Source organism: Cyprinodon variegatus, unplaced genomic scaffold, assembly GCF_000732505.1.
Source record: "Cyprinodon variegatus isolate N-32 unplaced genomic scaffold, C_variegatus-1.0 Scaffold1094, whole genome shotgun sequence".
NCBI classification, from domain to species: domain Eukaryota; kingdom Metazoa; phylum Chordata; class Actinopteri; order Cyprinodontiformes; family Cyprinodontidae; genus Cyprinodon; species Cyprinodon variegatus.
Genome location: NW_015151547.1, coordinates 97,759 through 112,097, shown reverse-complemented (window position 1 = coordinate 112,097; position 14,339 = coordinate 97,759). Strand labels below are relative to the sequence as shown.

The following is a 14,339-nucleotide window of genomic DNA, read 5'->3' as shown; positions in this document are numbered from 1 at the left end:
ACAACTATTCATGCACACGCTCACACCTAAGGAGAAGGTGTTTTTGGGCTGTGGGAGAAAGTCGGAGTACCCGGAGAGAACCCACGCATGCACAGGGAGAATATGCAAATTCCACGCAGAAAGAAACAGAACCTAAAACATAAAAAAAATATATTTTCTCTGCATATTGCATTTTACAGAAACACATTTTGCTCTGCATCAGTCATGCAATTATCAGACAAATATTACAAACTGTAAAAAATAAACAAACAAAAAAGATGCTTTAAAGAGTTTACAAGCTAGAAAAGAAGCAAAACTGGTGTGGTCTGAGAAGCAACAATAGGTTACCTTACTGGCCAACATGGGAACTGAGCGACAGCCTTACATTCCTCTGAATCAACGATATTTGTGAGGCATACAAGATTTACTATGACAACAGGGGGTCAAAAACAGGCAGGCTTGCATGTGGATCCCTTCGTGTAAACATATCGATGGTACAGGGACAATCAAGTGCTACAGTGGACAAGGTTTTAGTACCCGACAAACCAATGGCTGCTCCATCCTTCACCCAGAACCAGCTCTTTGATCAAATCAGAGAGAACATAGGGAGTACAAAACAGGGCTGTGTAGTCAGCCAGCACTAATGAGACACATGGCATGTCAGAAACCCATGTAGTGACTTTACATTGTCATGTGTGTTTCAACCCCCCCAAAACACAAGCCTCTGTTTAAATTAGAATTAAGAATGTAAAACAGGTGAGTCAAAGTTAAAAGGACTGCAGTCTGTCATATCAGCAGATTGTTCTTAAAAGAGCCGGATTACAAAGAACAGACAAAGCCAGAAGTGGATCCTGCCTGCCAATTTCAGATGCTTCTACCCTGCAAGGGCCAAGACATAAAGGAACATTAATATGATCGTATTTAAATATGCAATCATTTTAATCATCCATTGTAATAAAATAGAAAGGAAGCTTAAATGCTTGGATTTTCCACACAATAGGTGGGTGGCACAGGTTTGGGTGAGCATCTCTTTGTGCTAAAGCCAAGCAGCGTGAAAGCAGTCTTCACTTTATCACCATGCCTGAAATAAGCACAGACTCTGCCATGCACATGTGCAGGCTGACTGGATACAAGGTGAAAATGCAGGGCAGAGGTCTGTAGAGATGATTCAACTATAACCGGTGTGAGTAGAAACGCCCATTGTCCTCTCTGCACCTGGCTGCAGCTGTCCTTTCTCCTCACTTCAGCCAGTGTCCAAACCTAAATGCAACCTCCAGTTTCCCCTGCCACCTGACCAACGCTTAGAGGAACTTTGGGGTTTGCACACCGAAATCAGTCCTATAAAGATCGCATGACACAGACACGTTTCCCCTTATCAATAAAGTGAGGAGCACCACCCATGTGAGGCAAAGCAACATATGGATGTCTGGGTAATCTTCCGCTCAGCTGAAACACGCAGGTGCGTTTAGGGGATGGAAATGATGAATTTGGAGTGAACCGGAGGCGCAGACACAATGTGGTCTGCTAAAGTCTGCAGATTCCCAGCAGCGCACAGACGGCGGAGGCTTACCTCAACGCAACCTTCACGCAGCAGTCGTTCAGGCTCGCCATGCTCGCTCTCAAGGTTGTTTTGGACTGTTCCGGTTGTGCCGTCCGTGCTTTTTATCGCCGTGCTGCTGCTCACTGCGGCGGCTTGGCTCCTTCAGGTCACCGGGCGTCAAGACCTGCCAGCGGCGGTGAGGCGCCTCCTCACCGGGACTCCTCTTGTCTTCTTCCTCTCCTCCACTGAAGCGGTCATTTCTGTCAGTCTGCTGTTTGTCACATTACATTAATTCATCCGCTTTTTTTTTGCTTCTTCTTCTGTCTCTCTTTCCGTGGTCTGCTTCAGTCGCTACATCCTGTTTAAAGTGTCAGCATATGTGCGCCTTTCTGCAGCCACAGCGCAGCTCTGGGTGATCGAGCTGAATGAGCGCACCGGAGGGGGGTGGCGATGCGTTTAAGGGCTGTCGGAAATGTGGGATGGCCTCTACCAAATCCTTACCTTCCAATATATTTATTTACTTTCGCTCATATGGAGGACCAACTCTGCCATAATTAAAGAAATAAATAAATAAATGCTCAATAAATAATTAAGCATACAATTAATTCCCCCCCCCCCAAAATACAATAAACAAATAATTGTAGGTAGAAATTCAATTATACAGTGAGACATAAATGTATATATCTCTTTTAATTAGCTTATTTATTTATTCGCCTTTGTAATGATTACCTTATTTATTTATTGTCCATTATAATCTTCAACTTTATTTATTTATTACTTTTTTTTAAATATTTATGTATGTGCATGATATAATATTTTTGTCATCAGTTCTGACACACAAGAGGTAGCCAATACCAAGGTGTAATAAACTCACACATCATCGATGATAATTATCCTAACACAGAAGGATCACATAATTTTGCTAAAGCATATGCTTAAATGTGGTTTCTTGAAACCTAAATCAGATTAGGTAGTAATATTTCATTAGCCAAACTCTCAAAAATATACTTTCAGCTTATTGGCTGCCTACAACTCTACCAATGGCATGCTTTAGCAAAATTATGTGATTAAATCCTTCTCTGTTAGTATAATTATTGATGATGTGTGATCTTAATATTAGTTGCCTGTTGTGTGTCAGAACTGATGTTTTCCACAATAGTTAATCTAATTAAGACAGTTCCTCTGTCTGGATATATAGTTATAATCTGTATAAAATGCCTTTTTAACTGTTAATCGGGGCCACTTCCTGAGAGGTGAGCCTGGAGGAGAGCGGCTGCCTTCTGGAAACTCTAAGTAACTTCTGTGATCTGAGTAAGATTAAAATTTCTATCAGAATCTGTTGTTATGTCTCCTGGTTATTTAATGCATATGAAATGTTATTTAAAGAGTTTGTCCTGAGTGATCTCTTTTCAGGGAAAGAACCGGAGAGATAGAACGTCAAGGTGCAGAGACAGAGCCTATCCTTAACACTGCCAAGAGCAGTTCAATGGGTTCTGGGTTCAAGATTAAATTTATGAGTTCAGGGGGTGATGGTTCAATGTTTGAAATATGAACTGAACCAAAAGCCATATAGTAGATGCAAGCCGTGATCATATCTCAATAGGATTTAAGCTAAAATGACAACAACTTGATTCATCTCTCATTATTATATTAAAACTATAAAAATTAAAACTGCTCCAAGGGATCTGTCATTTACCATATCTTTACCAGCACATACCATTATTCATCATATATTTATTTAGTGTTATGTCTTTACTACAAGGGTCGGGACCAGTTCTACAGTGGCACTGGAACTTGTTGGCCCCTGTCTAAAACTGTGCATGCCTGGGCCCCAAAACTAATTTATTTCAGAGGTCCCTCGAAGCACCATCAATCACCACAACATCCATGTTCATCTATTTACTTATAAAACATTTAAAGTTCATCTTTAATGGAGATTTTTACAGTCATTTTTGTAATGTGTTTTATTTTAATTGTATTTATATTGTTAAATGTTTACTGTCCAAGTAGCTAAATATGTAAAATATATATTTATATAGCAATATATAATGAACAGATGGAATATAAAAACAAATAGGATTCAATGCTATAAAAATGGCAAACTGTTATACTCAGGAAAAAGTCTCATTAGCCAAATTGACATGGTCACTCATTTGCATTTTAGTTTGTTTATGCTTTGGGCTGGCTCTTATAACTGCAGCACACTGCAGTAAAAACAAATTACCCTAAAAAATATGTTCGATTCTGATTAGAAGAGTTTACTAATATTGTGATTAATACTGCTGCCTAAAATAATATCAGATAACAATTTTTCCATTCTTTTGTTTTGGAAATATATTAGATTTGATATCTTAATTACCTTTGTGTTTATTTTCAACATAGATCAGAAAAATGTGACTGAATTGTAGAAAATAATTAATTTTACTTAAAAAAAAAAGTCCTACCAAAGAAATGAAAATGATCAGTCAACAACAACATTGAGTCATTCAATTATTTAATAAATAAAGATGGAAAAGCAAAGGGATTAACAGCTCAAACTAAACATCCGGTTGAAACATATGTATAAAGAAATGTACCTTTAACAGAGTGCATTTGCAGGAGCGTTTCAAACAGTGCTACCTTTAACTATTTTAAATACTATAGAAAGGTCAGTGAAAGCAGCATAATCGAAAAAGATTGACATAACATAAAGCCATAAACTCAAATGGTCCCGCCTTGGTTTAAAATGATCAGACCTATCATAAGGCTGCTATCACGTGTTGGTTCCGCCACCAAACACACCCACCGTCTGCTGGAGAGATTACAAGCCTTCCTGAACGCTTCTTGCTGCAGCCAGCGGTGACATCTGAAGTCCATGAAGCTGCAATAAAAAAGATTCTCTGATGGTGAGGAGGGGCCACTGGTGTAAGCACCTGGGAGTCAAAGGTCAAAATGCATTAAAATATCATTATGTCTTGGCTCGACAAAGTACATTTACAGGAACTGACAGGAAGCACTCTTCCTTCTCCCGAGTCACATTTCTTCAAAAGGGGAAATTAGACACTTTTCTCTTTGTTGCGTCAAACTGTTTTTCCTTTACATTTCATAATGTGTTGGGGTTTTTTTTCTTGTTTCCAGACTCTTGTAACATATAATGCATGTTTAAATTTTCACTAAGTAGAACAATCAATGCAAAATGAACTGGCTGAAATTTATATGGGGACCTAAGTAGAATCTGATTTAGGGCGGCTAGAAAAGTTAAAACCACACCAATAACCTACCAATCATAGCATCCCAGTTTACCTGTGTGCTGTTCTTTTAAAACCACTGGTTTACATTTACAAATGTCAGAGGTATCAAGTAACGAAGTACAAATACTTTGTTACTTCATTAGGTATCTATACTTTACTCCATTGCTTATTTTTCTTCCTACTTCTGACTTCTACTCATTACATTTTCACACAAGAATCTGTACTTTCTATTCCTTACATTTTTAAAACAAATATTACTCGTTACTCTTGGCTTCGGTTTTATGTTTATAAATATTTATTTCACGTCATGTGCGCCATCCAATGCAGATCATTGGCTCCATCCATATCTAGTGAAAACTAGAGTAATTAGATGAGTCATATAACGCAAACACTCATTGGTTAGCTAAAGGAAATCATCAGAAGCAGCAGGTGTTCTTCAAACTGCAAACATGCTACAATGTAGGATTCAGAAAAAGATGTTGAAATGTCTGAAAGGTCGGACACAGGCCAGAGCGTATCGGGAGATGGAGACCAACAAGACCTCCCTCTTCCTTGGCCCTTTCTCTAAGAATTTTTCAAAATAGTCGTAAAATTGAGTTTTCAATTCATACAGTGGCATCTGGTTTGATTTTTTTAAAAGGTTACTTTATACTTTTATACTTTAAGTAGTTTTTGGAGCACATACTTTTTCACTTTTACTTCAGTAAAGATGTCAAGTTGATACTTTCACCAGAGTGTTTTTAAACTGCAGTATCTATACTTCTACTTAAGTAACAAATGTGTGTACTTTTGACGCCACTAACAAATGTAAACCAGTGGTTTACATTTACAAATGTTAAAAATCAAAGGATGTTTTACTCAGGCCTAAAAGTGGTAAAACCACTTTGAAAGGAGGTCTATTATTTAAACCTAATGAATTGGTCTTGTATGCACCTTTTACAACAGGCTCAGCATTAGGGGAAAATATCATTCAGGTTTAATTTGTTTGTGTTTGCAAGAAATCACTTTCATTTGTAATTTTAACTGATTTTATTTCAGTAACTGTAGTCAAAAATAACCAACAGCAGGGGGTTAAGCAGCAGGAGGAGATTAGATTTCTAAATTCCTCAGGCCCGCTATTGAAAATAAACATACCACACTTTGCTGTGCCGATGGCGATGCTCCAACTTGTGAGGAACTCTAATCTTTTCAAGCCTTAATCCTGTTTATCATCATCACCCATGAATCGCCAGAGGAAGTGATCAAAACTGACCTACAGTTTGCTAACTTCAGGGGCAATATTTTATTTCCCAGCATAACTCACTTCATATGGCTTTTTCACAACACAAGCTAATCTGTGGGTTGAACAGTGAGGAGTTGGCATCCTCACTTGTTTACTGATCGCAGCAACAAGCTCACTGGATTTAGAAAAAAAAAGGCCAGAGAATGTGAGGAAAGTCTCTTTTCATGACAAAGAATAAAGTGTGTTTGCATGTGCCATAAGCCCATTTTGTATGGTCCGAAGAGGAGCTTACAGTAAAGGTGCTGCTGTGCCAGGGACCAGGTGGCAACAGCAACAGCAGCGCTGAATTCTACAGAAGATTAGCATCCAGTTCTAAGGCTAAAGCTGCAATCCTGCTGGATGCAGGGAACCAGCCACACACCCGCACGCCTTTTACCTTTTCAGATAGTCAGACTCTATGAATGTTGCATAACTAAGGCTGCCCTGTTTTCTTAAGCAGTCCTCCTCAGGTTTATTTATGGTTTAAAGCATTTTGTGTTTTAATTTTTTAAGAATACTTTCAGCGTTTTCACGGTAAGTAAAGCCCATTTAATAAGCATACAGTGTGTGGGTTAGAAATCCCTAAACATATTCTAATTTGGCACCCGCAAAGCTGTCATATGATCTCCTTTATGTGCGGATACATGCAGTTAGATTACCAGTAGCATAATAGCATAAGAGGCGTTGAAGTAATTGAAGTCCCCCTCAGGTTGCATCAGTCACAGTTTCTGTTGTTTTTTTCTCCCAGGTTAAGTCAAAGGCTGGGCTTCTTCCATAAACAGAAATTCAGTCTGGCTATTATACTTTGTTGAGAATATCCATCGTATCCTGCCGTCCCACAAAAAAGATGAGTCATATACATGCTGCGCCGAAGCCTTTTTTGTGGATATTTTTAAACATCGAATGTATCATTTTAAAATGGGGCACATTGAATAGTAAAAAACACAGACTTGGTGTGATTTCCTTGAGCTATGTAAAAGAGGGGAATCTCATTACACTGCTTTTTGTATTTAAACTTAAAGTAAAACAGATTTAACTTAATGTTTTAACATCATAATTACCTGGTTTTGCTTTGAAAAATGGCTTGAAGTCATGATGAATAAGAGAAATCTTTCTTACTGTAGCGTTTCTATAATCCCTGCAAGATTATTGATCAATTTGCTTTGCCTCTGTAAAATGATCTGTTATACCCCAAAGTCATCCAATTTTGCATTTTTTTTACTTTATTCTTTGGGATGACAGGACAGCACAGGTCAGCCAAAAGCCAACAAGATTTATATTTCCTTAACCTAATAAGTGGCTAAAACCCATCATGCAGGAGGGTGTTCTGTCAGGTCAGCATACCCCGTTAGACCAGTATACCCATAGTAATACGCATGCGCGCATGCAGAAAGGAACATATAAACGACTTCTGTTACATTTGCAGATCAGCCTGTCAAGATCAGCATACACTTCACCATTGTATGACAATCTGACAGGTTAGCTGCTAAGTCAGGGTGTGAAATAGCAAATAAAGAGAGTCTGTGTTTAAAAAGGAGTTTAGATTTAAATTAGGTGAAATTCTGTTTACCTCAGGCTAAAACTTTTTGTTTGTTTGACGTATGCAAATCGGACGTCTTACGCATGCGTATTCACTATGGATATGCTGCTCTGATGGGGTATGCTGATCTGACAGAACAACAGCCGTAGATCCACCTTACAAATCCAAGTCATTATGTATGACTGTCTTATAGACAGAATTATTTTGATTTTTAAAGCAAAAGATTAAATAAATTGATTTGTCTTCGGTTTATGAACATGAAGCAAAAATATTTAATAATAAATGATTTAAATAATAAAGCAAATATATTAATAAAAAAATATATAACTTTTTATAAAATTTGATGCATGGATCACAAGCTATGCTGGCATTTTCACATTTACAAATATAAATATTCCCCCTTTTTAATGCATTACATTTGTGACAACTCTGGCTTACTGTACCTGCTGCAATCGCTATTAATCCTGTTTCTTGTCATGTTTAGATTTGATCTCAAAAATTTAAGTTCAAAAACCTGCTTTAGGGGCTCTGCAACCAACCCCACATGCCCATTTGACATTTTTTTAGAAAAAAAACAAAACAAAAAAGGTTGGTAAAAAAATGTAAATACAGCATTTCAATCACAACTTTCTAGAACCAACTCTCACATGAATTACGGCTGCAAGTATTTTTGAGATATCTCTACTTTCCACACCTGGAAACAAAAGAATCATGCCATTCGTTTAGAAAAAGGGCCTCTTTTTCCTATGAATTGACATTTTTGTTTATAAGAGAACGCTCCTTCTAGTTTCCTCAGAGCTCAACCTCTGAGCTGTTCAGCATATTTGGTATGTGGCCCAGCGAATCAGAGGTTAACAGAACAACTTTGTGTTGATGTGTCACATGAAATCCCAGTAAAATATGTAGAAGTTTACAAACTATTACGATTACTTCTTCTGCAAGAAGAAGAGGTGCATATCCAAAATAAAAATCTGCTTTTTGATTTCCTTCATCTCTACTATGAACAATGTGAGAAATTGGCTGGTTTTCATGAAGCATTCATGGGAGTTTCGTACTGGCTGTGTTTCGTTCATGTGTGCAACAGAGGAGCGGTGTTTTAGATTTATCTGTGTCAGCTGCAGTGGTGTGAAACAGAGCCTGCTAGATCTTGGCAGCGCTGTTCTGTCCAATCATCCCACAGAACTCAACTCTCACATCCTTTATACAAGATGAAGCCTTTACTGGACATTTAAGGAGTAAACAATAGCTTATTCACAATATTCTTATTAAATATTTTCACACTTTTATAGAAGAAACTTAAATGGATCAAGAAATCATAAAAATGCACACTCTAAAACAAAAAACACTTAAATGTCCGAACACCTGGTTTTTTTTTTTTTTTTAGTCATGTTTTATCTCTCTGGACTTTAGTGTGTCAATTAAATAGCTGCAAATAAAAACAGAAAACCTGCTTAAAAAAATGAAAAATATGCATAAAAGGAATGTTTAGGGTTTCAGGGAGCATTGTTGTGCAGGAACTACTTCCACATTACTTCTCCTAATCACCATATTCTCCTGATATCAAATGTATGACCTCACATAAAAAGAAAACATAAAACTTTATGGGAACAATAATAATAAGCCTGATGTCTGCACAGTTATTAAAGGGATGAGGGATTCAGGCAGCATTTTTTTTTCTTCACAGAGGTAATCCAGCTTGTTAAACTCTAATCAGGGATTACCCCAAAAAAGACGTTTTAAGCAGCAAAACACGGAGGTGGATGTATTGCAGTCCTTATCCAAATCTTACAACTCATAAAGAAAACTTGTAAACACAGAATGAATGGCGTTAAAATAAACAAACAAGATAAAACTTTTAGAAAAGTGCTTTCAAACAAGCTAATCATTAGATCATCACAAGTTTCAAACCATTAGTGTTGTGAAGCCAGTTCAGCACATAAATCTGTCTTTTATGCCATTTTCCATCAGGTATTAATAGTCGCAGGACTCTCTGGTGGAAAAGGGGAAAAAAAGCTTTGTCTGAACCTTTGAGGACTGTTAAACTGCTCAAGCAAAATCCTTCTTGAATGCGCTTTTACTGCCAGGGATCGAATTTAAGAATTTAAATTAACCCAAACATCCTGGGAGTCCTGCAAAAATAAGAAATAGCAAATCAGCACAGTTACTGATGCTGACTGCAATCTGGAAATATTGAAATAAAGCATGTTAGACCTTGCCTATTGTCTTAAACGTTAGATCAACAAATGAACAAACTGCCTAAATTGTTCTGTAGTTCTTAATGTGCACTAGAAAAAAGTAAATACAAGTAATTTTTTCTTGCAACAAGCCTATTTCCCTCGTTTAGAAGAGGTTAGAAAGATAATTTGCCAATGGAAAAAGATCATTCATGTTTAAAATAAGAAAAGAACAACTTCATTGTCCAATTTCAAAGGTTTAATATAGTTATCTTATTTTAAGGCAAAAGTATTGATTCCATTGGCAGATCATCTTATTTAACTGCTTAAATTAAAGGCAAATACGTTTATTTTTTTAAATATAGTACTACTTCTTTTTCAATGTAGTTGTTTTATTATTTCTAAGCCCAATTTACTACTTAATTGACAGCCCAAATATATGAATTGGTACAGTTTTTCCTTGGTCTTAAAAGTTTGACTAGGAGTGTTTCATACTGACGGGCATAAGTGTAAAAGGTGTTGCTCCTTCATCCTAAAAAGTCACAATTAGTTCTTAGTTAAAAAAAATTCTTAAATAAAGTGTATTTACCCTTAATGAGGAAATGTTCCCTTTGATTAAGATAATTAGATATTATGCAACTTAAACAAGATAAAGGAATTGGGATTTTTTTATTACTATTTAAATGTAAGTAATTTAAATCCATTAGAAAAGTCTTAACTTTTTAATTTTGAGATAAACTGATTGAGTATCATGCAAAAAGGAGGAAATCATAAATAATTGAAAACTTTGCCTTTAAGACAAAAAAAGAAAAACGCTTAAAAAACACTGCCAGGGTTTATCAGAAGGACGATAAAATAAGGCCTGAAAACAAAAGGTGAAATGAGGGGGTGTGAATACTTTTGAGAGGCACTGAATTTGTGCCACTGTGTCAAAAAAGATTAAGCAGCTGCATGAGGACTTGAACAGCTGTTTGCAAGACAGGAGAGGAAGAGGCCGAAACAGACCAGAACTAAGCAGCACAATTCCAGAAATAATGCGGACTAACTGTTTTCATTTCGGTTTTTATTGTGAACAAAAAAGCAAACACATCGTAGCAGAGTCTTATAATTAGAAACTGATAAACTCCCACTGACTCTTTAGAGCAGGGGAGAAGCGGTAAATTAATAGCAGGATATGTGGAGGATTCTGGCTGCCCATCACTTATGCATCTCTGAGCAGATCACTAATCATAAGAGGGGTGTTCATCGGTTTTGACTGATCAGAAATGAGTCCACCACAAAGTAGGCCTACATTGTTTTGTTCTATCCCTCAGGGCAGATAATGACCCCCTAGCATTTCGACCCCCTCTCTGACTCCTCCTATAGAGCCAAAGGAGGCTGGATGGAGGCGCAAAGGTGGGTCACAGACGTTGGTCACTGCAGCCCCAATAAAAAGCTTCCTCTTCTCTAGTATTTAATCATTCATCCACAAACCAGTAACCACCTCATCACCTTTTATAAACTGCACTGAACTTTTTGTCAGTAGGAAAAAGAGGCCTACATAATGCAAATAAATATATAATAAAAGTCTATCAACTAATTGTTGAAATATCAAAGTGATTATTTTCTTTCTTCATGCTCTCTACATATATATATATATATTTTTTTATCAGGATAAAATGTGTCTTGTTAACACAATTTACTAATATCAAGTTGCCTTTTGGAATAACTTAGTTATTAAGCAATTGAAATAAGATAACAGAGTTGTTGTTGTTTTTATTATCCTAAACAAAAAACATATTTTTTCATTTAAATTTTTTCTTAGCTGATTTAATCAAGGGAAAATATAATTATTTTAAGAAACATCAACTTACTTAGGTTTCAATTTTTGAGTTGTAATAAATGCAGAAATCCTTTTTCCATTGACAAATCATGAAATTGACCTTTAATCAAGGGTGAATATGCTTATTTTGATAAGGTTTTAATCGCTTTTAGATCAATTTTAGAAGTCTACATGTGAACATTACATACATTTGCTTGTAGAGAGGACTTTATGAAAACATTTTAAAAAATCAACAGTAATGATAATAACAAAATCGGGATCTGTAAATAAATTCAATTATCAGAAGTTAAAACATGTGGATCAGTATTTCCCTAGTTTAGAATTGAAGAACACCGATAAAAATCAAAGTCCCTAAGCTTCTTTTCTTCTAGTACCCCTAAAGAAAATCAAGCCAAGCTGGTTCCCTTCTGTAAACATTCATTAAGCCCACTTATGTGTACTTTTATCACAGTATAAATCCAGCTGTTCTTTGATCAGAAAAAATGACTAAACAAATAGCTTCAACATTAGTAGCGAAACGAAATAACTTCTTTTATGGACTATCATATGGCTCATATGCAGACCTACAGAGATATGATTATCCACCTAGATTTAAAGGCTGGATATGGTTATTATTAGTTTCCTGGAGGCAATAAGAAATTCACTTTTAACAATTCAGCAAATTGGAAGACAAGCCTTTTTACTTACAGATTCTCTAAGAATAAACCAGCTAATCAAACTGTAGAACTTCCACCTGATAAAAACTACAGAGATGTTTCTGCACACTTTCATTCCTCTGCAGTAAATGATCAGTCTCAGAGGATTTTTGCTCAGAATTCCGTTTCTCTTATAATTGCAGCTCCTTACTGTTCAGATATTAAATTAAACAACCTCAAAGTATCGTGTTATATGATCTATTCAGCCTTTTGGGCAACAAAATAAAAATATACACAAAGAAACACATGGAATCCTCTCTCTCCACTAATATGTTATAGACACATTAAATCGCACTCTATTCTGTATTGGAAAATTGGATTGCTTCTTCATATAACTTGATTATAACCAGCCTCTGTCTCACACCAGGGCCTGTATAACTTAATAAAGCTGTAGTGCAGTGCCATGTTGGCGTGTCCACGCTCCCATACCGAAAGAGAAACTGTCATATTATCATAAATCAGTCTTTTGTATGAACCTTTAAAGAAACATAACTGTAGCAAACTAAAGGTGAACAAACAGCTTCATTCTGGACAGCGAGAGGATTAGGAATCTAATGAAGCAAAAAATCTGCTCGGATTAGGAGTATGAAAAGACGCCTTTTAGTCTATACTTTGTGCTGCACCATAAAAGCAAACGCTTAAGACAAAGATTTGAAACTAAAGTGGAAAAATACTCTATATTGAAGAAAAATTTTATTTGCAGATTAAGCTCAAAGCTTGAAATCATGTCATAAAGCATTAAAACTCTCCAGCAATACTGTTGACCAGGCAACCGAATTCATTTGTTGCATCATTAGAAAATGTCTGCCTTTGAATTATTTCAGCAGTAATATAAAAATGGCATTCTGAATCAAATTGATTGCTATTAACACTGAAGCAGTGGTTTTCAAAATGGGGGCCGCCAGGGGGCGCTAAGATAGCACCAGAGAAATGAGAGAAGTGTTTTTTTTTATTATTAAATGAAATAAAACATCTATCAAAATTATTATTAAATGTAACAGGCAAAATGATGTCACATTGATATAAAAAAACTGGGGATTTAAAACTGAACCCTAACTATCTTATAAAGTGGTATTAATCCACCTTGCCTGACCAGTCACTGAAATGCCTTCTCCCTTTTAAAACAAAATACCTCGGGGAGTCTGTTTTTCTTTACTTTAAAGACACTCAAAATAAAGTGCAGAGCACATGACTAGCTGAAAAGGACATTTTTATTGTACTTAAAAGCCCAGCCCTCCCACTAAACAAAGTCTTGGGTGGTTTGATTTATTATGTCCTTTTCTGTTTACTAAAATGGGTTTTTTTTCTTACATTTTCTTTTTACATGTCTGTTAGTTTACAATGGAGATGTGTCCCATTATACAGACAATGCTGTTTGAGGAAAAGTTTAGAAACCTCTGCTCTGAAGCAGTTTTCAAGGTAAAAACTAAGACCTGAGAGTTTCATCATTAATATTTTTCCTCAAGTGCCTAACATGCCCTAACACACTATTAAAACCGGTGCTACTATGTAGATATGGTTGGTATAAAGAGTGGCTGAAAAGGAGTGAAACGAAATACTTGAGTAAATGATGTGGTGTGTTTTAGCTCCATCTAGTGGCTGGCTGCGGTACAACACGAATAATTTGAAATCTGTAAAAAGCTAAAAATAATTAAACTATTATCCTCATGTTTTTTTATTGAGTGACACAAATTTGTTAGTATATTTATTAAAATTACGCTTTAAATATGTACAATAACGATGAGGAGATTAATCACTGTGTGAAAACAGTTTATGGACTTGTTTCTTTTTCTTTTTTTATAAAGGTTTTCAGTTATTTAAATTGTTTGGAGCTGCCAGGGTTTGGATAGTAACTAGTCAAATCACTATCACAGGCTACACCCATCCCTGAAAAATACACAAGGAAATGCGAGACAACAAAAAATAAAATAATAAAGCCAAAGGAGAACTGATCCTTTACAAAAAAAGTAACAAACTTATATTTGCTATAAAATTTTACGGAAGAGGATTAGGGCCACTGAAAAAAAAAAAAAAAGTTAACTGATTTTTTTATTTTATTTCAGTATAGTATGGAAAAAAAAGTCAGAATTCTGACTTT

General features: G+C 36.0%; 1 protein-coding gene across 5 annotated transcripts in view; it reads right to left on the bottom strand.

Annotated features, from left to right (window-relative positions):
* The window catches only part of kif21b (kinesin family member 21B), a 100,498-nt gene extending 98,566 nt beyond the window's left edge, over nt 1-1,932 (bottom strand). For all 5 annotated transcript variants that reach the window (XM_015400342.1, XM_015400346.1, XM_015400345.1 and 2 more), the window contains exon 1: nt 1,550-1,932. In XM_015400342.1, coding sequence (XP_015255828.1) covers nt 1,550-1,590 — 41 coding nt within the window. In that variant the 5' untranslated portion in view covers nt 1,591-1,932. The remainder of the gene's footprint in view (nt 1-1,549) is intronic.
* Between the last annotated feature and the right edge of the window lie 12,407 nt (nt 1,933-14,339).